The sequence below is a fragment of the Ovis canadensis genome, chromosome 17 (genome assembly GCF_042477335.2).
Source record: "Ovis canadensis isolate MfBH-ARS-UI-01 breed Bighorn chromosome 17, ARS-UI_OviCan_v2, whole genome shotgun sequence".
In the NCBI taxonomy this organism is placed as follows: Eukaryota; Metazoa; Chordata; class Mammalia; order Artiodactyla; family Bovidae; genus Ovis; species Ovis canadensis.
The window spans coordinates 64134175-64161504 of NC_091261.1; the positions used below are offsets into that span (position 1 = coordinate 64134175).

Genomic DNA, 27330 nt, shown 5'->3' on the forward strand with positions numbered 1-27330 from the left:
GCCTTTTCTTTTCTTCTCTCCTTTGAAGTGAGCTGAGTTCTCATTTGAGGTTTAGCACATGGCTGTTGCCCAGTTGTAAAGTTACGCATTCATAAGTGCCACTGTTGTAAGGTGTTGTTTTCCTAGACCTTCCCTGATGCAGTTTTACCTTTGTTGGATTTGTATAAACAATTGTACAAAAAAACCCACTCTTGGACTTTGAGGGTTTTTGTTCTGGGGCGGACTGGGAGGTCCAGAGGCCATAGTCTCGACACCAGTGTATGCTATTCTGAAGCCAGACTAGGTATCATTTCTTAGTCACCAGAGAAATGCAGCAGCCCCTTGGTACATGTTTTTCCGTCTTCAGAAAGAGATCTTGCCGTTCGTAGCTAATAAGGTAAGTCCACATGTAAGAATTAGATACGAACTGCTTTAAGGGGCAGAGTGGCTTACCTGTGTGGTTGCCTCTGACCACGCCTATATAAAATAACTTCCACAGCCACTTGGCATTTCCACTGCCAAAGAGGGGGAACGGGGGTCCACTTGCTCAGCCTCCAGTGGAGGCAACTCAAGGAGACCACAGCCTGAACTGGTGACCTGAGGCTGGGGTGGCTGGAGGCCCTTAGCTAGGAGGTAACTGCCCCAGGTGGGAAGTCAACTTGAGATCACAGAAAGATGCAACTAGTCATCTAAAAATAAAGGTAGACCAGCTTCCTTCCTCAGTCATCAACAGCACCATCAGACTTGGGTCTCATGGGACTAACCTTTCCCAGTAATAGTCATTTCATACTCACACCACCACCCCCAATCCTTTTTTTTCCCCCATGGTGAAATGGTTTTAGATCCCGTCTAGGTCTATGCCTCCTATTCATTTAAATCCAGAGATCCTTTCTTACTCAAACTGGAGACATCTGAAGCTGTTGCACCCTGGAATTTAACTCAGGGGATCCATTTGACAGACGTAAGATTAACACATGATGGTTTATAAAAATGTGGCTCACCTTTAACAAGCCTAATCTCTCATTGTGGAGCACCCACATCAGAGGTCAAGCTGCAGTCTTCTTGGCAGCCTGAGTGCTGCGAACCTCTAAGTGAGACTGACCCTGATGTCCAGTAAAGGCATCTTCTTCCTTGGGAACTGCTGAAGGATGACAGTCGTTTCCATGTAGAATCTCGGCATTAGAAACTAACCCTGTTTCCTGGTCACGTTTGCAGTGTGCTGGTCACAGAGTACCATCCCCCAGGTGTACCAAACAATCCAGTTAGGATTATATAGTAAGTCCCCTATACACAAACAAGTTCTGTTCTGAGAGCACATTCCTAAGTTCAACTTTTTCTGAAGTCCAACAAAGTAGCCTAGATACCTAACTAATGCAATCAGATATATAGAACTGTATAGGTTTATAATACTTTGGACACATTTCTCATCTTCTAGTATAGACTTTAAGTACAGTACCAGCTACATCACTGCTTTAACACTTGCTTCCAGACATCCTGGGCTTGAAATAAACACTGTACTCTACAGTATTGTGAAATACACAAAAGCACAACCACTCCTAGACGATGCATGCACGACAGTGTATGTGAGGTATGTGAACTAACTCATGACTGGACATGTGAACACATGTTCACAACTTGAAGGTGCATTATGTCAAGGTACTTAGAATATCCCAGTACAGACCTGTTCCTCAGAATGAGCTTTAGATGAGGCTGGGCCAAGCTAGATGCTTGCAAACAGCTATTCTGAGCCCAAATATTGTATCTGATGAAGTAATGGAAGGCACATAAACCATACGGAGCACTTCCTGGGTAAGACCACATCTTAACCCAAGAAAGAGGAGAGGCTCCAACCCTTTCCTCGAGGGATGCTGACCTTGACAAAGGGAGATATCATGGCCCATCGAGTGACATCCTTCCGTACCTTGAGGATAAAGAGATGTCACTATTCCCTTGTGGATCCATATGACAGGTTACCTATTCAGAAATAGAGACATGGCATGCAGCTAGAAAATGCAGGTTCCGGAGAGAGATGTTTGCCCTCTGCCAAATAAATTAGTCCCTTATTATTGCACCCTATTAGGCTGAAAATGTGTTTGCTTCTTACTAAGCCAAGGTTGTTTGAAAATGATACCTAAGAAGATCCACCACTAGGAGTTTTTGTTCACTGCTAAAACAAGCACCTGATACTATATATAAGTCCAAGAGGAAACAGTAAATAAGCTGTTTTCAGCTGAGACTATGAGCAAACAAATCTCAACTTTCTAATTTAACTTCAGATACACCAATACCTGCTGCTTGGCTTCTATTTAGGTGTGTTTATTATCTCACCCACTAGCCGGGATTTGAAGACCCCTCCACCAAATTAGTGATTTGTGGGTAATGTTGAATTTCTGGAGTTCACTATCTGACTAGAAGTACAGATTAAGTGCACCTATAGCTTCAGCAGGGGCTGAGCTTTGGGTCTGCCAGCAAACACAAGAGAAGAGGTTTTGAGAGTATCCACAAAGTGCTGGTTTACATGCTTTTGACTCTCACTATCAGAAAACATAGAAAGGCAACTTTATTTCATAGTTAGCCAAACTTCTGGCCGTAAGCACAGCAGGGAAGACTCTTTACCTCCTTTGCTATAATTTTCAGATCTTGTTCATTGACTTCGGGATCCTGAGCACCTGAAGGCATGTGTTACCCACTGCACAGAGTCGAAAGATCAGAAATCCACAGGACTCACCCAAGGAGTTATGTGATGTTTCCCAAAAACATACCTCGTCACCAGCAGTGGAAGTGAATCCACAGTTGGTCTCAACTCAACCACCGTGATCAGAATTAGATCTAAAAGAAGAGAGATTTCAGATCATTAATATCCCAAGAACCTTTTTTGCATAAGTTAGCTTCTCAGGTTTATCATCTCAGGTATTAGAGGAGTTAAGAAAAAACATCAGAGCTAGGTTCAAATTCTGAGGTGGGGGCTTATATTATTTAAAAACTTTTTTCTTTGGCCTCACCATATGACTCACAGGACCTTAGCTCCCCGATCAGGAATTGAACCCAACCCTCGGCAATGAGAGCACAGAGTCTTAACCACTGGACCTCCAGGGAATTCCTTGTGGTGACTTTTTAACAGACTTTGGACAAGTTTTCTCAGAGTCTGAGCTCCCCATCTGTGACATGAGTTAATATATATTTGGAGATAACCACACAGCACCTGGCACAACACCTGGTCACAGTAAACGGTGAAAATGTAGTTAAACTCACCATTAAGTCAGCAGCCAAGGGTAGATGGGGGCAACGTCTTTGAAGGTGCCCCTTGTTCTAAAGGAGGTGCTGGATCAGGCATGGACACCCATTCATGCTGTACCCAAGTGAATTAGGAACTGACCAGGAAAAGTGTCCATAAAAACATTTCTTAAAATCTAGTTTTATTCCTAAAGTTCAAATTAGCTAGTGGGTAGCACTGAAAATACACTTTCACTATACAAAACAGTGTAAACAGATTACACGTTAATAAAGAATTCAACACACACACTTCTCTAATGAAGGAAGCTAGATGCAGCCCTTGCTAGAAAAAGCTGTACCTGAACAAAAATGGACATGTTTAGTCTAAGGCCCTGGCAGATGACTATAGAATGTCAGTTGTTCCCAATGATGTTGAAACGCAGAAAGAGCAACAATGTGGAAACTTACATTCATCAAATAGTAGCATTTAAAATATACATGACTAATAAAATGAACATTCAGAGGTGCCACTGCTCAGCGTGTACCATGTCAGCCATTTGCAGACAGTGATCTCATCCAAAGAGAACAGAAGTTTCAAACATCTGAGTTAAAAATAGGACGAAGGAGAAACAAGAGAACGAGAAATGTCCTGCAAAGAGAGCAGTAGCTGATGCCATAAGCAGTCCACTTGAGCGAGGAGTGATCAGAGGCGTTGTGAGGGAGCCCAGCAGAACCTGGGAAACTGAGCCCGTGCTCAGGCTGACGGGCATACGGCATAGACCAGTGTGGCCGCAACTCAGGATGAATCTTTCCCGTCCCCAGTTAGGAGTGAAAGTAATTTTTTAAAAAATAGCTTCAGCTTTCGAACAGGAAGTTTCCAGTCCCCTTCTGTGCACGGAGATGTCTCGGACCGAGCTCAGCGCAGGGGGCGGGCTTCAGGATTTGAACACGTGCACAGCGCGCACCACGTACTGCCGGCAGATGGGGCATTCGCTCATGCGCTTGCCGCACTTGGTGCACGTGACCATGTGCCCGCACTCGAGCAGGACGCAGTCGATGACGGCGTCCATGCAGATCCGGCACAGGCTGTCGTCCTCCTCATCCTGCAGCTGCAGCCGCTCGCCATCTGAAAGGCAACAGAGGGCTGAGGTGGCGGGCACGGCCGCAGAGGGACCCAGTGACCCCACTGTGAGCAGCAGTCCCCACTTCTCCACACCTCGCTTCCTTCCCCTAGAAATCACAGTAAGGACACCTCGTAGGGTTGTGTGAAGAATAAATGAGGAATGCTAAGCTGAGGGCCAGGGATGATGTGCCTAGCAAATGTTAGCTATTTAATGCTATTTTATGTTGCTGTTGTTTAGCTGCTAAATCGTATCCGACTCTTCTGTGACCCCGAGGACTGTAGCCCGCCAAGTTCCTCTATCCGAGGGATTCTCCAGGCAAGAATGCTGAAGTTGGTTGCCACTTCCTCCTCCAGGGGATCTTCCCCACCCAGGAATCAAACTAGTGTCTCCTGCATTGGCAGGTAGATTCTTTACCACTGAGCCACCTGGGGACCCCCGATTCTATTTTATATGCGTACATAGTACAAGGTTTTTGTGATAATAATGGTTTGCTTCTGTAAATAAAAATGAAGAAACCCCAGGCTGGCTGATACAGGAGCCTCAGAGTCAGAACATTATTGTAATTTCCAGCCCAACTGTGTGGCCTTGGGAAAGTCACAGACTCCAAAGCCTCATCTCTGGAGGAGGAACGTGAGGAAAGTTTATTAAAGCATCATACATCAAGTTGCCTGTCACTGAGGGAAGGCACCCCCTGAGTCTTGGAAGTATCTTGAAATTCATCTGTGTTTCTGGCTATGATAGTACTGTTGGGGTCTGTCTATTCAAAAGGCACCTTCTGGTTCTGAACAAGAAAAGTGTGGAATGATTTTAAAAAGTTCATTGCAGCCTGAGATTTGGCCACAACAGAGCTTTGGACAGTGAGGTTTCCCCTTCCACAGGTCACAGAAGGACTCAATGGGAATCATGAAGGTTAGGAAAACCAAACAGGAATCCAATCTCTAAGGGCCAGTAGTCTCCGGATTTAAGAGAAATAAACACTGCCATGTCAAGAGATTTTTGTCCTCTGAGGTCCTAGTTCTTGGCCCACACCACTACCGCAAAGTGGGTAGAAAGCGTGCATGGAATAAGATGACACGTAAGCCTCTAAAGGCTCCAGTGACTAAGATGCCTGTGTCTACTATTGTGGCATCATCTTAGAAACAGGTGTGCCAAAAGGCTTTCTGCATATTCTGGGCATAGACCTGTTTATCAACCAATGCTGTGTTATAACCAGCTTTTAAAGAAAAAAATTCAAGATGATAAAAGTTAATGATGGGAGGACTGTTTTTGAGATTAGAACATAATATTTGTCAGTCTGAACACCACTGAATTCTTTTCTCTTACCTATAAATGCTCTGTGGCCCTGACCCTTTACTAGCTGAGGATTTCTGTTCCATGCTCCATCAGTATGTAGTTTAGAAGTTCTTAACCTCAGCTTTTCATGACTTACACAGAAACCTACTAATACTAATGCTAAGAACTACTTAATATCTTGGCTCTAAAGAATTTTTTTCCCCACTGATTATCTCAATTATAGCTTTTAAATCCTAAGTACCAGCTTGCAAGACAGGTGAGTGAGAAAAGAAGCCTTTTTATAGATCCAAGGAATTTCATTAGAGTTCTAACAAATTATGGAAAGAAAAAACAGACTGAACAAATGATTACCTGACTTACCAGCAATGGTGATCTCAAAGCCAACATTACATAATGAACCTACTGCTTAAAAGATCTATAAACAGCTTCATGACTAATTCACACTCAATCAAAGGACAGTTTTCTCAAAAATAAATTGGACTTCATTGTGACAGAGACAGCCCAGTTTTAAAAAGCCTAAAGAAGGCTACTCTAAGGACAAAAAAAAGGAAAAATAAACCTACATGACTTTTGGTTTTCTTCATTCTCTTTGTATAACCGGTTTACTTTCTCTACTAGCTCCCACTTTTCACAGCAGCCAGAATAGTTGACGAAATTCCGAGTCAGGATCTCCTTCAGCTGGCGCACGCTCATCCCTTCCACGTCCTCAAGGCTTGACAGGTCAGACAGAGAAGCTCTCACTCTCTTCTTGGCGAGGCCAGGCGTCTGAAATCAGAGTGCATCCATTACCGCTGTTCCTGCAAATTCAGCAAGGAAAACAGGGTACCACATTTGCCCTATGGGCATCACTGGTCCTGGAGGTTCGACCCAGACTTCTCAGGAGTCCTTGTTGTGTCCTATATGCTGTGCTGCATTCAGACTAGAAGCAACAACCTGTGCTAATCTAGCGGAAGTCCACATGGGTATTTTCCCTACCAGGGTGAAGAAATGTCAGGAAAATCAAATGACACAGGCAGTCTCACCCGCTCCTCCAAGTTTTCTTCATCATCGTCGTCATCATCGTCATCATCGTCATCATCATCGTCATCGTCTTCTGTGTTTGCTGAAGCTATTTCACTGGGCTCCTACACACATAATGGATATTAGGCCAGGACTTTTCCTAGCAATATCAACCCATATTTAATACTAGAGAAAACCCTTCCAGCCATCCTCCCTAAGAATGGCCCCAACACCTGGTATACTCCACACCTTCCCAGGGTCCTGAGAGCTGCTGCCCCTCCCAAAGAGTTGGGCCCCACATGGTTCTCTAAATAACTAACCTTCCATAGTTATCTCACAGGTCAAATTCCTATAAGAATGTGAATCTGTAAAAGTCTAACCAGAATATTAACTCCCCAAGGAGTTAAGAAGGGCCCATCACAGGATACCAAAGCCAGTAGCGTATGAAACTGCACTGTGTCCTGATCAAAGGACCTGCACATGGCTAGTTTAACTGGAGCCTCTAAGATACAGGTAGAAACTAAAGCTCTAAGATCAGCCCTAGTGTCAGGGCTATTTGATTTCAAAGATCTCAGTCTTACTATCTCATACTTAGACTTTCTAATTCCAAGCAAAGCTTTCTAGAATAATTCACTGATGGTGGATGCTAGTTCTAGTTTTTAGAAGTTCCTCAACCATCAGATACTTTTTTCTTTAGGGAGAACAGAAACCCTATGTCAATTTCCAATTTCAAGTATTCTATCCTAGTAGTTCACAAGCACCATACTGTAATACCCAAAACCCACACCTCCTGAGTGGTGTCATATACCCCAAAGTGACCCGAAGGTCAGACACATGCATCTTGTGTTTGCATCATAATTGTGCCAGCTGCCATTTGACAAAACAATAAAATGCCCAGCTTGGGCTTATTTAATTTATGACTATTTAGAAAGCAACTAGACCACATTTCCCTCTGCTTCTAACCTCTTTCCTCAGAGAAGAAAATTAAACATGGAGAGAAATGTTCAAAACAATTCTTTCAGCATTTTAGAATCATTCATATATACAAATTGGGTATTAATTACAAGCCCTTGCATGTTATTCCATCAGAATGCCCAAGGACCTCACTGGGACAACATTCTGCACTGGCATTTCTTTGAAATGAGTAAATAACCATATCATGTTGCTAATTCAGATGGCTCTTTCCCAATATCTAGATGAGCACAACTTTACCGTAGCAAGACAACTGGGCATTAGGTTACCTTATAGTTTCCATGGTCATTGACACACAAATAGTAAACATTTTTACTAGTTTCAATAGTAAACACAAATAGTAAAAATGTTTATATCCTGTAAACACTTATGTGCTATGTTTCACGGCCATTATATCAACAGCTAGTATTTAACTATAGGATTTAAGGAAACTGGGATAACTAAGGTCAAGACTGACAAGCTCTTTTCAGACCCTTTGTACAGCACCCAAGTGCAGAGCTTCACACTAGGGGAGCCAGCAGGCGCAGAGTTCAGCAAAGCGTGGAACCTCTGCTCAGCAAGGAGCCATCAGCCCTGAGGGCCCCACCACACTGGCCAAGAGCAGACGATGTGCCAGGCCCTTGGGGTAACTGCACCCTCGTACCTGTGCCAGCGCTCCAGATCCTAAGGTCCGGTCTCCACCCATAAGCTCTCCCTGAAACGAAGATGCGGTAGCAGACGGGGCTGTATAGTTTGAAAAAAATGAGTGTGTAAAAAAGCTAGAAGTCTGGGACCTTGAGGAATTGAGACTGCTCGTGTCCAAGTCGTCCTCAGAGCCCAGGCGACGGTGGCACAGGACCAGGTCCACCAAGTCTTCTTTCTCCCGACAGGTATCGATTGGTATGTTTCGAAGGATGAGATACTGTCGGAGATCCTTCACTTTCAGTCGCATTAACTGAGGGCGCTGAAAGGCCGTCTCTTGTAATAAGTGACAAGTGGAACATCTACGGAGATTTTCTTGTAAGACTGAACACACGGAGCAAAAATCTTTCTTGCAGTCACAACATACGTGCTGAAGAGACAGAGAGAAAAGAAGCATTTAATGAGAGCCAGACATAAGCCACTGCAAAAGCCCTAGTTTTCCTTTCGTCTTCTATTAAAATTAAATTTTAGTTTTTATGAAGCCCCCTATGGCACCAGACCCATGGGCGTTTCGTGTTCTCAAAGCTGTGAAAATCAAAACAATCATTGCTGAGGCAGTCTGGATTCACCAAAGTACAAATATAGCCCTTTTAAAAAAAAATATACTCTTGTGTTAATGAATTAAAACCTTTTCCACTCATGAGTGCAAACATGTAATTAGCAAAGCAGAGCTGACTTGAACCACATGGAGCAGAAAAGCACAAGCACAAATACTCTTCCTGCTCTTTTCCTGTGAAAATTTCCTGTTTAAAGAGAAGGGGGGCTGTTCACATGTTAATCAAATATATCGAATATAAAATAAAAAATAAGTAAAGAGAAGAGGGGAAAGCCTAACACAGAGAAGAAAAGAGAAAGACAACTGATCTCTCAACATCAAGCCAAGCAAACAGAGGACGCCACTTTATAATATCTGTACCCTCAGTTCAGTTCAGTCACTCAGTCGTGTCCGACTCTTTGCAACCCCATGAATCACAGCACGCCAGGCCTCCCTGTCCATCACCAAATCCCAGAGTTCACTCAAACTCATGTCCATCGAGTCAGTGATGCCTTCCAGCCACCTCATCCTCTGTCGTCCCCTTCTCCTCCTGCCCCCAATCCCTCCCAGCATCAGGGTCTTTTCCAATGAGTCAACTCTTCGCATGAGGTGGCCAAAGCATTGGAGTTTCAGCTTTAGCATCAGTCCTACCAATGAATACCCAGGACTGACCTCCTTTAGGATAGACTGGTTGGATCTCCTTGCAGTCCAAGGGACTCTCAAGAGTCTTCTCCAACACCACAGGTCAAAAGCATCAATTCTTTGGCACTCAGCTTTCTTCACAGTCCAACTCTCACATCCATACATGACCACAGGAAAAACCATATCCTTGACTAGAAGACCTTTATTGGCAAAGTAATGTCTCTGCTTTTCAATATGCTATCTAGGTTGGTCATAACTTTCCTTCCAAGGAGTAAACATCTTTTAATTTCATGGCTGCAATCACCATCTGCAGTGATTTTGGAGCCCCCCAAAATAAAGTCTGACACTGTTTCCACTGTTTCCCCATCTATCTGCCATGAAGTGATGGGACCAGATGCCATGATCTTAGTTTTCTGAATGTTGAGCTTTAAGCCAACTTTTTCACTCTCCTCTTTCACTTTCATCAAGAGGCTTTTTAGTTCCTCTTCACTTTCTGCCATAAGGGTGGTATCATCTGCATATCTGAGGTTATTGATATTTCTCCCAGCAACCTTGATTCCAGCTTGTGCTTCTTCCAGTCCAGCATTTCTCATGATGTACTATGCATATAAGTTAAATAAGCAGGGTGACAATATACAGCCTTGGCATACTCCTTTTCCTATTTGGAACCAGTCTGTTGTTCCATGTCCAATTCTAACTCTTGCTTCCTGACCTGCATATAGGTTTCTCAAGAGGCAGGTCAGGTGGTCTGGTATTCCCATCTCTTTCAGAATTTTCCACAGTTTGTCGTGATCCACACAGTCAAAGGCTTTGGCAGAGTCAATAAAGCAGAAATAGATGTTTTTCTGAAACTCTCTTGCTTTTTCCATGATCCAGAGGATGTTGGCAATTTGATCTCTGGTTCCTCTGCCTTTTCTAAAACCAGCTTGAACATCTGGAAGTTCACGGTTCACATATTGCTGAAGCCTGGCTTGGAGAATTTTGAGCATTACTTTACCAGTGTGTGAGATGGGTGCAACTGTGCGGTAGTTTGAGCATTCTTTGGCATTGCCTTTCTTTGGGATTGGAATGAAAACTGACCTTTTCCAGTCCTGTGGCCACTGCTGAGTTTTCCAAATTTGCTGGCAGATTGAGTGCAGCACTTTCACAACATCATCTTTCAGGATTTGAAATAGCTCAACTGGAATTCTATCACCTCCACTAGCTTTGTTCGTAGTGATGCTTTCTAAGGCCCACTTGACTTCACATTCCAGGATGTCTGGCTCTAGGTGAGTGATCATACTATCGTGATTATCTGGGTCGTGAAGCTCTTATTTGTACAGTTCTTCTGTGTATTCTTGCCACCTCTTCTTAATATCTTCTGCTTCTGTTAGGTCCATACCACTTCTATCCTTTATTGAGCCCATCTTTGCATGAAATGGCCCCTTGGTATCTCTAATTTTCTTGAAGAGATCTCTAGTTTTTCCCATTCTATTGTTTTCCTCTATTTCTTTGCATTGATCGCTGAGGAAGGCTTTCTTATCTCTCCTTGCTATTCTTTGCAGAACCTTAAATCACAATCAAAGCCATTCCATGAGCAAAGCTTAAAGATACTAAGATGTGGTCATTTCCGCTTGGGGTTAGGAATACCAACCCTTGCTAACACCTTGTTCCTTAAGTATTTTAAAGGACTAAACTGACACACTAGGAGATGACCTAGCAATATGATGGTTCTCAGAAAGAATGACTTTCTGTCCTAAAAAAAAAATGACTGTTTTAGCCCAAGTGTGGTATGTTGAATCTTTAAACAATAGTCGATATTAATATAGTCACTTCTTCACTTGAGTTCATATGGGTAGGGGCATATTTTTTGAAACTTGAGGTCAGAGCCATAGTAAATCATCTCTGAACAGATTGTTGACTAATTAAATCTTTTGCTTCAGAACATAAGCAGCATCAGGAAGAATCAAAGTGGATAAACAAAGTCAGAATCCAGGAGAAAGGATGGCTGAGCATCATGAGAAATAATAGTGTCTAGTCAGAAAAACTGAGCGATGATACACAGCCCCTTCAACTTAATACTTTCCAAATGGGAAATGGTTATTAGGACTAAGTTTTTGACATGCATAAGAAGAAATGAAGAAAGTGTTCAAAATAACATACAGTTAAGAATTCTGACACGTAAGTTTTTAGTATATAACATTTCATGCAACTCACCTTCTTTCTAAAGACTGAAAATGAAAGTCCACAGGCTTTACAAACTATATTAGGCCCTTCTGCAGATGCTGGTGGGTAAGCAGAAAAATCAGAATTTGGTGTAAATCTGAATGGACCAGTGCCTCCTGCAAATCCAGATTGCTGGCCCCTGACAGCTCCAGTCCCCATGACTTCGTTCAGTAGCCCACAGCACGAAGCCCACATAGACGTAGCACCCGCCTGAAAAGGAACAAAAACAGGCATCAGTTTAAAGCTGAGCGGAACCTGGGCTCTCCAGGATTCTTAAGGAATGCCATTCTGCAGAAGCATGTTTGCCCTAAATAATTTTGAGATTGTGAGGGGTTTTTTTTTGGCCACACTGCCTGGCCTGTGGGATTCTACTTCCCTGACCAAGGATTGAACTGGTATCTCCTGCAGTGGAAGTATGGAGTCTTAATTACTGGATCACCAAGGAAGTTCCATTGAGATTATCTTTTTAGCATCAAAATTTTAAGCTATTTGACAGTGGGTAATATTCTGGTATTTACAAAGAATATTTGGCTTTGGGGATCCTCATGATACACTGTTAACTAAAGGAGAAAGATACAACAAGAACCCAATTTCATTAAAAAAAAACAACAAAAAAACCCACACATAAATGCTTAGAGATGTATGTGCATAGAGCACAGAAAAAAAAAAAAAAGACAGGATAGAAGTACATGCTGTGTGATATTTGGGGTTAATGCTTATCACCCCACCCAACAAATTGTTCTTTATCTAAAATTCTAATTAAGTGTCTTGTATTCTACCTGGCAACCTTAAAGACTGGTGACTACAGATAGCACTGTTCTGTAGGCTGAAGCAGTTTTTCCTATCATTTAGCAGAAAGAATATAAATTCAAATTATTTAATTTCATTAAACTTCGGTCCTCTCATTTGTAACTGGACATAATAAACTATGGCATATGAATACTTTTTTGGTTTTTTAAAAATGACTGGGAAAACATCAAAATGCCAACTGAGGCACTCTCTAGGTTATCATGTAGATCTCATATAATTTGTTTTCTGGAGTTTTCCCCTGCTTTCCAAATCTTTATAAAGAAAATATTAGGGACTTCCCTCGTGGTCCAGTGGTTAAGAATCTACTCTGCAGTGCAGGGGACACAGGTTTGATCCCTTGTCGGGGAACTAAGATCCCACATGACATGGGCCAACAAAGCCGGTCACAGAGTTCTCCAGAGCCTGCACGTCACAACTAGAGAGCCAGGATGCCGCAATGAACATCCCGCTTATTACAACCAAGACCAAACACAACCAAATAAATATTTGTTAAAAAGAATGTATATATTAACATTAAGGAAAATTTTTACAAGCAAACAATACTGAACACAATTTTTGATAACTCGATAACCATAATGATGTTATGAGGTCTAAGGGCTATTTGCTACACCACTAAGTGGCTTGAAACTAATATGCTGCCTTTTATGTTTTCTCCCATCTCTTCCCTTTCTGTGAATCATCACTGCTATCACTATAGCTACCTCTAGCAACTTCGTTTTTTTCACTGTACTTAGAAACCTGATAACCAAGCTTGTTAGAAGTGTATATAAAAATATATTTTCAGTGAGGGCTTTAGGCATTTTCCCATGCTAAAAACAAAAAGCTACGGTGTTTGGAACCAGTGAGCTCTTGCCCCTTGTCCTGATTAAGCACATTCTAGACTCTAGGTAATGTGATAAGTAGTGGAATTCCAGGTAGGTGAGGTCTTACTAGTTAAAAGGGCAAACATGACAACAGTACGCTGTCCCTTCATTATCTAACTCTGTCAAACATTTACTATTCGTCCAATGAGCTCTTAAAAAACTTTTTTATAAACAATCTTAAAAGGTTATTTGGAATGTTAGAGAAGGATCATGCCATTCTTGCTACTACCCAGAAGTAGTGCGTGTGTGTGCTCAAGTGCTCAGTTGTGTCTGGCTCTTTGTGACCCCATGGACTGTACCCTGCCAGTCCTTGGGATTCTCCAGGCAAGAATACTGGAATGGGTTGCCATTCCCTTCTTCAGGGGATCTTCCTGACCCAGGGATTGAACCACCTCCTCTATTGGCAGGCGGGTTTCCACCACTAGCGCCACTTGAGAAGCCCACCAGAAGTAGTATGCTATGTTAAATACCGGGAAAAGAGAAGGTAAAGAAACATGAAACCACAATACAAGGTTCAAACAGTCTTAAGCATCAGGGTCACTGACTTAAGTATTATATGGCTTCAAACCCTATAATTCTCAAGACATAGTGATACCTTTAAAGTCAGGTTAAGTTATAATAGTTCATACCTTTAAATAAATACATACCTCAGACCCTAGAGCCATGATTTGTTTAAACATAAAAACATAAAAATCCAGATTTACTAACAGTCCATTTAAAGTGATTTTTTTTTTAGCAAAGGATTCACCCTCAGTGCTTTAAACAGTGGGCTCTTAAAACAACTGAGAATGTTTTCAAAATATTCAATTTGCACATAATATTTTGGGGGGAATACCTCAACTACAGAAAGCACCACCAGGAAAAACTTTTTTCATTCCAAGAGTTTAAAGAAGTATAGTTTTGAGATGCTTTAGCTTCCTGCTGACCTAACTTCTAAATGATTAAATTGTGGTTAGCACCCTTTTAATTCCTGGGTGATATTGTCTTAACTCCAGTAAAAATTCCTCATGAACAGAATTTCTTTCTATAGTTGCATCACCATGACTAATTGATAAATAACTCTGTAAAAGGTTTCATTATGATACTTCTTTAAAAAGGCAATGTAATTAAATTTTTCCTGCTACCTAAAAAGTTCAAATTGTGTCTTGTTAAGAAAGAGTAATAAAGATGGAAAAAATTCTGACCTTGCAGGCCAAAAAAATGAATGATACTCCCTTTTTAAAAGTAGCTCTGTTGCACATTCTGTTCTTTCTGGCCGAAACACTTTTACAATGAGAGTAAAGGAAGGATACAAATTTTCAAACCATGTTAATGAGTAAAACCATTAAAATTCTAGGTTGAAAATACACACAGTTCTGATGAAGGGAATAGAAGAATTTGTTTTTGGGAAAGCAACTGAATCTCTGTGTAGACATCAATATTGGAAGGTAACAATTTCATCCAATTCCTCACGTTTCTATAAAGGGGAGAAAATTTCCTTTTCATTCCCCAGAAGGGAATATAATGGAAAGAATGCTTCTATCTTTCAGTTATTTCATTATAAAATAAAAATTAAAACACAAAGCCCAAGCCAACTCCCAGAGCACTGTCCCAGGCAAAAATGTGTTGCTATAACATAATATTTGGTACAAATCAGCCAAAGACCATACCAGAGGGGAAAAAAAAGAAAAATCTGAAACACTGAAAATCTGTTTCCGCTTCCTTAGATCTGTGAACTCAATTTTGAACAAAATCCCCCAAAATGAGAATAATCTCCCAATAAGAGAATATTCCTCACATCCCGCTAAAGGGTAAATCTACCTGTGCGTACTGTGTGGAAGCCCAGTTACCAGTTTTATTCCAGGTACCTTTCTTTACCATTCAGCGTATCTTAAAAACTTCATTTCTATTTCCCCTTTAAGACTGTGTTTTCTGGCACCCCAGTGCTGAAATGAAAGTGATCTCTCTAGTGACTCAACCTCCCCCACTTCTTTGGAGCAGGTATTTTTAATCTTGTACTACAGAGGCTGCTGTCACTGCCTCTCACTAAGGAGTTGCCTAGGCCAGTGAAACTGCCCTTAAGACAGTAGTTGGACTGGCCAGGAGAGCCATAAAAAATACTGAGCCCCAAGATTCTGATTTAACTAGTCTGGGCATCAAAACTAACAAAAAAAAAAATTCCCTATGTGGAGGGGTGGAATATGGAATTTGGGGTGGGGGAGGCCCATAAGGGAGGGGACATATATGACTGATTCGTGTTGATGTATGACAGACTACCACAGCACTGTAAAGCAATTATTCTCCAATTAAAAATTTTTTAATAAAGAGAAAAAGGTCAACTATAAAAAAAATTCCCCATGTGATGTGAACATACAGTCGAGGTTAAATGGTTAACACTTGCTGAGTCTAGATTTCTCCTTCCTGCCTCCATCATTTCAGCTGGAGAATCACTCAGAGATTCCAAAGTGGAAGGGGCTGCAGTTACTTCTGAAGCCTGTGCCTCTAGAGTTCTAGGACCAACACCTCTATCATGTGCTCCTCATGACCTGTGTATACTCCCCACCCCATGTCCCATCCCCAGGCCCCAAGTAGTGGGATATGCTTTCTGTTCTTCCTTTCCCTCCATGGTTTCCCCTAATTCTTTCAGATAGGCTCAGCTTGAGTTTTCAACAATTTACTCTGGTTTTTAAATTAGTTCCTCTCCTTTACCACACATTATTAGCCTGGAACTTAGGCTGAAATTTGATGCCGTCCTTCATTTGTTCTTTGCTTTTTGGCCCAAATTTCTTATTTTCTAACTTATTCCTCTACACCTTTTCTTGTGTGCAATCTCCAATATTGGAAGAAAGAGTGATTTCTACGTCCATCAAAAACAGCCATTGCGCAAACTATTTTTGTCATTCCTCACCTCTAAGTTGAAGGATCCAAGCAAAAGATGAAGCTTCCAGGCTTAGGCTCCATCTCCCTGACTTCCATTAGTATGTTTCATCTTCTAGCACTTTCCCTTAAAGTCCTAATTGCCTAAATTTCTTCTGATGTTCCCTTGGGGCACAAGGACCCTCCCTAACAACTGTTACCTTGCCATTCAGTTAATAGTACTTGAAGTGTCCTATACTAATCTTTCCCTTTCAAATCTATCCAAACTTCTGTTACTGCTTGGTATTACAGTTCCAGGGCTTCAGATGGTGCAGGGAAGAGTCTGCCTGCCAATGCAGGAGACACAAGAGATGGGAATTCGATCCCTGGGTCAGGAAGATTCCCTGGAGGAGGAAATGGCAACCCACTCCAATACTCTTGTCTGGAGAATCCTTGTACAGAGAAGCCTGGTGGGCTACAGTCCATGGGTCGCAAAGAGCAGACATGACTGAGCATACAACACACACACTAACAGTCCCATTTTTCAAGTGACAGAATCTCCAGAAGCAATTAAGGAACAACTTAAGAGAGCATTTTCCCAACAACTGAGTTGAATGTGTGCTCTTGGGAAGGGGGCAGGTGGGGCAACATGAATTTATCCTCTGAGCTTTTGACTCTCTGACTCTTACGCTTCCTTGGAGCCCAGTTCCCGAATCTAGGGGAGTTGTAACCAAAAAGCCCTCTTTCTTGCACCCTCCCTTGAAGAGCTTTAGAGAACCAACTTCATGTTCTTTCCAATTCTGTTTTCCCTGTCCTCTAAGATCTTCTACCACTTTAATCGGCCTGCCTTCTCTTATTTTGCTTTTATTTACACTCTGATCATCTTTTGATAGTAAGATTGAAGCATATTTTCCAAACTATTCCATTTTCTTCTGAATATTCTGAGCAAACACAATTTCTAGGCAGACAGTACACAAGACACAGCTCTTTGGTTTTTGGAATTGCAGTAAATTCAAGTTGTTGCTATGCCTCAGTTACAAAGAGGCGTGTCACCTAAATATAGGTCACCATCCATCTTTCAGTTGCTTACTTTGTTAAACAAACAAACAAACAAACCTACTACCCTTCCATGAAAAAAAAGACAAAGTCTGGATCTCTGAAAACTAAAGCTACGATCTGGGTATATGTGACTAACAATTCTAAACCTTACTTGGGACCATGGTTGACAGCAGGACTCAACAGACTAAACCACATGAACCCAAGAGGTTAGAAGGAACAATAGTCTGTAAAGATGGTGACATTTCCTCTCTTGGCCATGAATATAGTTCAAAAACAACATAGAGAATAACTGAATAAGGCAACCATCTACTTATGTCTGGCACAAAACTCCTAGCTCAGGGAATGTAGCTGTTTGCAGCTGATTTTCTAGCCATCAATGACTACTGAAAATAAATGACTTTCCTGATAAACCTAATCCCTTTCCTACACATCCTGTTAAGACTAAAATTATTTCTGAACAGATTAGCCACAGAACCAGGGCCTGCCTGGCATCAGTTAAGAACCAGATATCATATTAAAAACTTACATGACCCACAGTAAGAAATTAAGTTTTAAAGTTTCTTATCTGAACTGCTCCAGACACCTAGATCTCTTCATGTAATTCTGGTTTCCAATGCCAGCTCTTTTTTTTTTTTTTTTTTTTTCCCAAAGCCAGTACACCAAGATCTTAGGGAGCCAATAACACTTTTTTTTTTGGTCATTCACATTCTAAAACTGAGTAAACAGATAAGACAAATAGAATTTTAATATTTGCTTTTTCACTGGTAACACCAATGGGAGAACATGACTTTAGCTCTGCAGCCAACTGGTCTTGATAACATGTCACCCAATTACCTACACAGCTGGCCAACAGCAGCTTACCATCCAGCTAACCAGAGTGTCATCCCAACCAAAAGAAGTGAGATCTGAGAAGGTCCCAGGAAAGTACTGAGTCAAGCATGTTTAGCTCCTTTGTTAAGATCACCAACATAGAAGTTTCTCTTTATTTTCTAGTAGCAGAAAGGCTGAAAGTGTTCCTCCTGCGTTGTTTCTTCCTAGAGAATGAAGAGGAAAGTCCCTCTCCTCCAGATTAGTTTGTTACTCACAAACCTAGACAATTTGCAGGAGAGTGGGACTAACAGTTTCCAGTGCTGTGACACTTATTTCCACAACAGTACCAGACCACCAATTTTATAAGCACTCTCTGGTGTTCCTCAGTCAGAGTCACAATAGAGGCTCATTCTGAATCATCATCTTAGTCAACAAAGGCAAGAGGAAATGTGTTGTTTCCCTGGGAGAGCAGTAGCCCAGCCTTCTTTCTGGCACAATGCCAGAGTTTTTGAGTGGCTCAAGGTTCAGCTGCTGCCTTGTGTGTGTGTATGTTGTGTGTGTTCAGTGACTCAAGGTTCAGCTGCTGCCTGTGTGTGTGTTCTAATGTGTTTTTTAGAATAGCTAGGGGTTGAGGGCAGGGGAGACTTCTAAAATGCTCAACTGAGAGAATTAACAAAAAGTTTACTACAAACTTTGAATCCTCTTCTAAACTATATCAGGATGTGACCCCTTTTAATGGGTCCACCAAATTTAATAGTAGCCAGGCAAACTAGAATGAGGAATAAGAAAAGCTATACTGATTTCCACGAAGACTAAATCAGGAAGCAGGGGGAGTTAATGCGTTTGAAAACAGCAAAAAACTAAATGATCATGGGTGCTGTGCTTACTTGCTCAATCCTGTGCCACTCTTTGCAACCCCATGGGCTGTAGCCCGCCAGGCTCCTCTGTCCATGGGATTCTCCAGGCAAGAATACTGGAGTGGGTTGCCATGCCCTCCTCCAGGGGATCTTCCCAACCCAGGGATCAAACCCAGCTCTCCTGCACTACAGGCAGATTCTTTACCATCTGAGCTACCAGGGAAGCCCAAGAATACTGGAGTGGGTAGCCTATCCCTTTTCCAGGGGCATCTTCCTGACACAGGAATCAAACCAGTGTCCCCTGCATTGCAAGTGAATTCTTTATCAGCTGAGCTATGAGGAAAGCTAAATAAGCTAAATGATCATAGTCTAAATCATTTGCTTTTGACTAAACTAGGTGATCATGAAGCCACCTCCTAAGCATTGCTTGCTTTAACTCTAAATGTGGTAATAATTTACACAATTAAGGATAAACCTAAAAGTTCCCATTTCAGAAACATTAGTTTTCTTGGATGCTGTAAGAAGTTATAAGGACCAGGCAGGAATTCAGTTCTTCCACTAGTGGAAGCTTCTTCAGAGAACTCAATCATCAAAAACTCTGTGTTTAAACTGTGAACAACCTTCAGTTTGCTGAAACTCAATGTCCTTGTGTTAACAATAAGACAAGGCATTTCAAATCTCAGTACCCATGATACAAAAGAATAAGTTTTACAGTTTTAATTTTAATGAGGTTAAACTTCCCTACAGAACTTAAAGTAAACCAGAAGAAACTGTTAATATAGTAAGCAAAAACCTTTACCCTATTTAGAGCCACTGGAGGAACACAGTTTCTTAAAACGTCAAAGGATTTCTTACTGAAACTGGTGCTTCAACTGAAATATAATATGCCAGCAACTCTGCTACCTTAATGATCAAGTATTAGACCATATACCACAAAGGAAGAAACTCTGCATCCTAAGTTCTTTCTCTCATACCATCTGAACATTAAGCAGGCTGCAAAAACAAATGCTGGTCTTAAAAATGTAATATTTTTATGCAAGACATTTGACCAAATTGACTGATTTTTACAATAACGTGTTCTGGAGATCATAAATGTTGTCTTCTTTCTGTTTGGGTTTTCTTTTTTTAAACAGTATACTTAACCCTTAGCACCACTCCCCCACCTTTCAGGGAAAAGAGAAGGAAAAAAAGAAATTACATTAAACAGATTACTTTCTTCTTGATGTCTCATTTGAATTTGGAACAATGAACATTATTAGCACAATTAAGGGGGAAATCAATATAAATACGGAAAAACAGGAAGGAAAATTAAATCAAACTAACATAAGACACACAAGAGCAAAGCAATGCTCAAAATGCTCCAAGCTAGGCTTCAACAGTACGTGAACAGAGAACTTCCAGATGTTCAAGCTGGATTTAGAAAAGGCAGAGGAAGCAGAGATCAAATTGCCAACATCTGTTGGATCATACAAAAAGCAAGAGAATTCCAGAAAAACATCTACTTCTGCTTCACTGACTAAGCCAAAGCCTTTGACTGTGTGGGTCACAAGAAACTATGGAAAATTCTTAAAGAGATGGGAATACCAGAACACCTTCCCTGCCTCCTGAGAAATCTCTATGCAGGTCAAGAAGCAACAATTAGAACCAGAAATGAAAGAACAGACTGGTTCCAAACTGGGAAAGGAGTATGTCAAGGCTGTATACTGTCACCTTGCTTATTTAACTTATATGCAGAGTATATCATGAGAAATGCCAGGCTGGATGAAGCACAAGCTGAAATCAAGATTGCAGGGAAAAATATCAGTAACCTCAGTTATGCAGATGACACCACCCTTATGGCAGAAAGCAAAGAGGAACTAAAGAGCCTCTTGATGAAAGTGAAAGAGGAGAGTGAAAAAGCCAGTTTAAAACTTAACAGTCAAAAAACTAAGATCATGGCATCTGGGCCAACACTTCACGGCATATAGATGGGGAAACAATGGAAACAGTGAGAGACTTTATTTTTGGGGGGCTCTAAAATCACTGCAGATGGTGACTGCAGACATGAAATTAAAAGACACTTGCTCCTTGGAAGAAAAGCTATGACCAACCTAGACAGCGTATTAAAAAGCAGAAACATTACTTTGCTGACAAAGGTCCGTCTAGTCAAAGCTATGGTTTTTCCAGTAGTCATGTATGGATTTGAGAGTTGGACCATAAAGAAAGCTGAGCACTGAAGAATTGATGCTTTTCAACTGCGGTGTTGGAGAAGACTCTTGAAAGTCCCTTGGGCATCAAGGAGATCAAACCAGTCAACCCTAAAGGAAATCAGTCCTTAATAGTCATTGGAAGGATTGATGCTGAAGCTCCAATACTTTGGCCACCTGATGAAAAGACCCTGATGCTGGGAAAGACTGAAGGCAGGAGAAGGGGATGACAGAGGATAAGATGGTTGGATAGCATCACCAACTCAATGGACATGAGTTTGAGCAAGCTCTGGGAGTTGGTGATGGACAAGGAAGCCTGGCGTGCTGCAGCCCATGGGGTTGCAAACTGAGCGACTGAACTGAACATACGACACTAATTTGTATTTTCTTAAAATCCCTTATAGGAAGTTAATTAGATACTACTCAAAGGTAAAACAGTTACTTGAATCTTTGAGACATAAACCTATTTCAAAACAACATTTTCTAGACTCCTCCCCCAAAAATTAAAGAAAGTAAATACCCATTTTATACATATACTAAAACCAGCTCCTATTCCTGGGTCTGTGTGAAGATGTATTTATCTGATTGCTTGACTTTTAAATTAATTTTAATTCCAGTGAAAGAAGTACTTGCTTTGATGAACATTCATATGTTAGAATTTCATGACATCAGGAATCAATGATCCTGCCCAGAAATCTGCAGATGACACCATATAATTAATCCTAGTGAGAAACAAAGTTAATAAACAGCTCAAATCCTAAATTTTATGAATCCAGTATTCACAGAAATTTAAATGGAAAACAGAATCTTCATAATTGTCTCGTTCAGACTGGTCTATCAGGTTTGTACTTTGTTTCACAATATGTTTCACAAATGTCTTTTTACATTTTCAAATCCCATCCAATTTGGTTTTTAAAACTTCAACTCAGAAAGCAGCATCTTCCACCTAAATTCAAAAACACTCCTGAAAAGATTTCAACACTGGACTTGCCCCTCATTCTCCCCTTTGACACCTTGTTTCTTGGTAGGTCACAAATTTAATACTAATAAAGATACTAACATTCTTTGAGGAGTTATGTATAAAGATTCCTGCTTTGTTTTTGGATCTTATTAATAAAACACAGCAAGATGATGGTTTTCAGCAAAGAAAGCTAGTTTTAGATACCTTAATAGGTAAATTCAAAGTTGAAACATTTCATGGCTGAAATGGGAAGTTAAAAGAAGCTCTTTGAATATACTCATACTTAACATCCAGTTCAGAAGTTACCTATTCCAAAAATCTTCCTTGCTTCCTATAGCCAGAAAAAATGCTTTCTTGCTCCTGAGGGTTTTGCATTTTTGATACCTTACATCAAATTCTCCCTCAGAATGTGGTCTCTTGAGAATGTCTCTTCTCTTTTGGTTGGCAAACTCCCAAAGGATGCGATTGTATTATGAATTACTTCTATGCATGAAATATCCCTCTTAGCTAACATATGGGAAATGCTCAACAAAATATTTCCTTGGGGCTTTGTGAAAGTAGAGTTTTAAGCTAGCGGTTCACTCTGTTATTTTTCTTAACCCACTGTCAATCACACCTCTTCACAGAACTTAAAAAAATCATCTAAGTCTGAAAGACTATCACCTTATGACTCATCCCACTTGGTTTGAATCAATACTTGAATTGATTGTTGTACCCAGAGTTCTTCAGAATTCTCAGCGATAGAGTTGAGAGAATCAGTTCCGAAAAGTGGGCCAGAATCTCCCCGCCTTCCCCTAAACTTCTCACTCAGTGATGCTCCCACGCTCTCACACCCACCTTGAAGACTCAAGCTGTCAAATTACTTGCTGCGTAACTAGCGGCGACGGAGACACACTGGGTTTGATAGCGCTCTAGGTCACGGCCCCAGTGTTAAGCCTGTAAACAGATCCTTCAGGCTGGGATCCCCGCCCTGAGGTATTTCTAACAGGGAGCCTAGCCCGAGCCTTTACGACTCTCCGCACCACTCCTTTTCCCTTCGTCCCGTAGTTGCCGTCCTGCGACAGTCCCGTGGTGCTCCCGACATTTGGGTTAGTTCAAGGACTCGGGACGGGAGAGGGCACGCTGTAGGCAAAGGCACAGAGGATGAGGTAAACACCGGTGGGTCTGCCTCCGGCCCCCAAGGACGCGGACAGGGCCCGGCGCCGAGAGGGGCCCACCAAGCATGAGGGCGGGGGGCGCCCGGCCTCTCCCCCGGCCTCGGCCTCGCTGTCCGAAGCGCTGTGGTAATTGGGAACGGCCGACAGCCCAGGACACCCACTTGCGGGTCAGGGCCCCAGACGCCGGTCGGGGTCACCCCCTCCCCGCCGCCCCAGGTCTCCGCGGAGCTCTCCGTGGTGCCGGCGGGGTAACAGCTGAGGCGAAAAAGAAGGCGCTTCAGGCGCCCTGGCCAAATAGGAGAGACGAGGAGGGACTGCCCGGCCCCACCGGCCCCTCACCTTCATGGCCGCGACCGCCGCGTTTGGGTCGGCTCTGCCAGGGAACTCAGCACCATAGCAGCTCCTAGCACAACCGCCCTCCTTCCTTCTGGGCGGCGATTACGGGGCCTTTCTGGGCGACCCAGCGTCCAGACGTAAGGGGCGTGGCCACGCCCGCTGCGCGCCCCGAGTGGCGGCCGAGTCGGCCAATCCGAAGCCGACACTTCGGGGGCCTGGCCCCAAAGCCAGTAAAGGGGCGGGAATGGGGCGGGGCCTCTAGCTCTGCCTGCTAGGCTAAGGAAGAATCCATTCCGCCGCAGGCGGAGATGGGCGGGTCTGGGAGGTGCCGGTAGGTACACTCCCAGAGGTTCTCTTCATTGGGTCGCTGAAATCGGAGTCAGCATACCCTGAAGAATCTGTGGGGCAGAGATTTGGGTTTAAGGCTGGGTGGTCAAGTTCTCTGGGAGGTGAGGGCGGTAAGGGGCGTGGTAAATTTGAAAAAGCCGGTTTGGTTGGAAGGTTTTTGTAATAATAACGGTCAAAGCAGGGCCTCGGATTTCCTCTCCAGACGGTCAAGCCTCTCACACTCGGTAATGACCTCAGGTCTCCTCTCTGGAGCGTCCACTGAGCAGTGGCAGCTGCTCACGCAAGGACTCGGCTTTAAAAATCAAGGTTTATTGAAAACACTTGAAGAACCAACGGTTCTCAGATCCCAACAGCTCTTTTAGAGCGATGTTCAAAATAACCAAATCCTAGCACGGTGAGAGAATTAAGGTGAGTCCTTGGAGTTGACTTTATTTGGATCGAGAAAATTAGTTTGTAAATTAAAGTACTGATTTCTTCAGCCTGATTTGATGACACTCCGTAGTTTTTCCTATATTCTTCCTCTCCCATCTAACCAGTACTTAAATATTTAAGTAGAGAAAGAGATATAAAGATGTCAATTCTTCTCATGGGGACCTAAGTCTAGTCTATTGCTTTTGAATAGATTTGCTTATATGTACTATGTCAGATTAAAACATAAAGCCATCCCACTTAGGCTGCAATAATACTCGTTGTGTACTCGCTTACTTATTTTTCTGGCTTAAAGCACTGCTCAGATAATACAGTTTAGCTTCTATAGTCCTGGATTTTCTTTGGAAAAATGCAAAGAAAGACTTTCATTCACCGTGTGGGAGCGGCAGCTGAATCTCAATGGAGGAGAAAGTATTAATTCTTCTAATGATCCAGGCACAAACTCAATAAAAATTTGCTGGTGGTACAAAGTCATATTTCTCCCTCTTTAGAAAGGAAGCTGGCAGGTCTACCTGAAGAGTTAATGATTAAGCACATGAAAAGATGCTCAACATCATTAGCCATCAGGGAAATGCAAATTAAAACCACAATGAGATACCACTTCACACCCACTAGGATGGCTAAAAAAAAAAAGATAATAAACGCTGTTAAGGATTTGGAGAAATTGGAACTCTAATTACATTGCTGATGTGACGCTAAAATGGTGCAGCTGCTTTGGAAAACTGGCAGTTCTTCAAAATATTAAACACAATTACCATATGACCCAGTAATTCTAGGTATAAAAACCCAAGTAAGTCCACCAAAAAGCTTTATAACATGAACATTCATAGCAGCGTAATCAATAATAGTCAAAAAGTGGAAACAACCCAAGTGTCCATTATTTGACAGATAAATGAAATGTGGTCTACACAATGGAAAATTAACTAAAATAGGAATGAAGTACTGATACCTGTCATAATGTGAATGAACCTTGAAAGTGTGATGCTAAGTGAAAGAAGCCAGTTACAAAAGGCCATATATGAGTCCACGCATATGAAATGTCCAGAAGAGGCAAATCCAGAGAGACACAAAGTAGAGTAGTAGTTGCTTAGGGTTGAGGTGGTTAGGGGGATTTGTGAATGGGCCCAGGGGTTTCTGGGGGGGGGCAATGAAAATATTCTAAAATTTACTGTGGTGATGGTTGCCCAACTCTGTAAATACACTAACAACTACTGAATTGTACCATTTAAATGAGTGAGTTGTATGTGAATTATATCTCAGTAAAGCTGTGATCATGATAATAAAGATATTGAGAAGCAAAGCACACACACGCAGTTAATGCAGTTTCCTGAAGAGTGACCAGGAAAAAGCAATTAAAACAATAGTAGGGAGAGATTGTATTCGAGACCATTTTAACACTGCAGTTCTTGAGGATGACCTTTTTCTGTGCCTAACTTAAAACAAAGTTTGAATTCTTTCTTCTGGAAGACTGAGAAGGAATATAACATTGAAAAAAATAAGAAAAACGTTTTTTAAAAAAGGAAGTAAAGAGGGTATACACAAGTTCACAGTTGCTAAATACTTGAAATTGGAACCCCCTGAAGCCTAGATAGTATATTCAGAAGCAGAGACATTACTTTGCCAACTAAGCTCCGTCTAGTCAAGGCTATGGTTTTTCCAGTGGTCATGTATGGATGTGAGAGTTGGACTGTGAAGAAGGCTGAGCACCGAAGAATTGATGCTTTTGACCTGGTGTTGGAGAAGACTCTTGAGAGTCCCTTGGACTGCAAGGAAATCCAACCAGTCCATTCTAAAGGAGATCAGCCCTGAGACTTCTTTGGAAGGAATGATGCTAAAGCTGAAAGTCCAATACTTTGGCCACCTCATGCGAAGAGTTGACTCACTGGAAAAGACTTTGAAGCTGGGAGGGATTGGGGGCAGGAGAAAAAGGGGATGACAGAGGATGAGATGGCTGGATGGCATCACGGACTCGATGGATGTGAGTCTGAGTGAACTCCGGGAGATGGTGATGGACAGGGAGGCCTGGCGTGCTGCGATTCACGGGGTTGCAAAGAGTCGGACACAACTGAGCAACTGAACTGAAGCCTGAGAGGCATTTTTGTGCTTCAACATCATACTTTTTTAATAAAAGAGACACATTGTGTGATTGAAATTTTTTCTTTGTTTCAAACTTTGTATAATGACACCCTTCTTTCAATTGTGTATTAATTGTACCAATTAGGGTTCAGGAAAATGTGGTCTGTTGCTGATATAACCATCAACAGCCTAATACTTCGTATTTCAGAATAAAAGTATTCCCAAGACATGTGGGATAATTTATTGCAGCTAAACTTACTTGCTGTTCTCTGAGTTTGTCTTTTATTTAATCCCACAAAAGAATTCTTTTATTGAATTCATAATGCACTCTTAAGTCAATTACATAATTTCAAAACCTTTTTCAAATTCAAGAAGTAGCAAAGCTTTTATTAAAATGTTTAAAAGTTACTGAATAAACGGTTCTTTCAACAGCACATGTACTCTTTTAGACAATATAGTAGAAGGACAGAAGTTTTTAAAGACAGTAAGTCATAGAAGACCATATTGAGCTTTTTGCAATGTTAGTTAGCAACTTGCTGTACTAAACCATTTATTTGGGGAAATTTCAAACATAGATGAAGTAAACAGAATAGTGTAATGAATTCCCATATATCCATCACCCAGTTTTAACAACTCTCTACATTCTGCCATTCTTGTCTCATCTCCAGCACTCGCATCTCTCCACCCACTCCCCACCCACCCCCCCATCTGAGTTAAGTTGCAACATAAGATTAGTGCATGACTCTGTTGCCTAGATATGAGCCAAAAGTATCTGAGAACAAAAGTATCTGAGCCTTGGATCTGTGTTGTTTATCCTTGGTCACCTTCACAAATACAGTATAACTCTTTCACCCAGTCAAGATAATACATCTCCTTTGTGGTCACTGCTTAAGTTGCATGACTTAAAAGACCACAAGGACTCTCTATCCTCTTTTAACCTGAGTTTGCATGTGCCAAAGT

General features: G+C 41.8%; 1 protein-coding gene across 1 annotated transcript; it reads right to left on the reverse strand.

Annotated features, from left to right (window-relative positions):
* Positions 1–3378: 3378 nt before the first annotated feature.
* On the reverse strand, positions 3379–23698 carry RNF34 (ring finger protein 34). Its single transcript, XM_069557806.1, has 6 exons — positions 23521–23698; positions 11635–11853; positions 8224–8631; positions 6632–6733; positions 6173–6374; positions 3379–4318 (listed from the first exon to the last, which is right to left on the reverse strand). Exons 1-6 carry the CDS (start codon positions 23524–23526, stop codon positions 4128–4130), a joined length of 1128 nt encoding a protein of 375 aa, XP_069413907.1. The 5' UTR covers positions 23527–23698; the 3' UTR covers positions 3379–4127.
* Between the last annotated feature and the right edge of the window lie 3632 nt (positions 23699–27330).

Bases quoted from the DNA above. Each gene is read 5' to 3' on its own strand.
- RNF34 (XM_069557806.1), bottom strand. The intron at 8,632-11,634 runs GTGAGTTGCATG...CTGTCTCTTCAG, and splicing joins TTTCAGTCTTTAGAAAGAAG to CACGTATGTTGTGACTGCAA. The intron at 6,734-8,223 runs GTACGAGGGTGC...TTATGTGTGTAG, and splicing joins GATCTGGAGCGCTGGCACAG to GAGCCCAGTGAAATAGCTTC.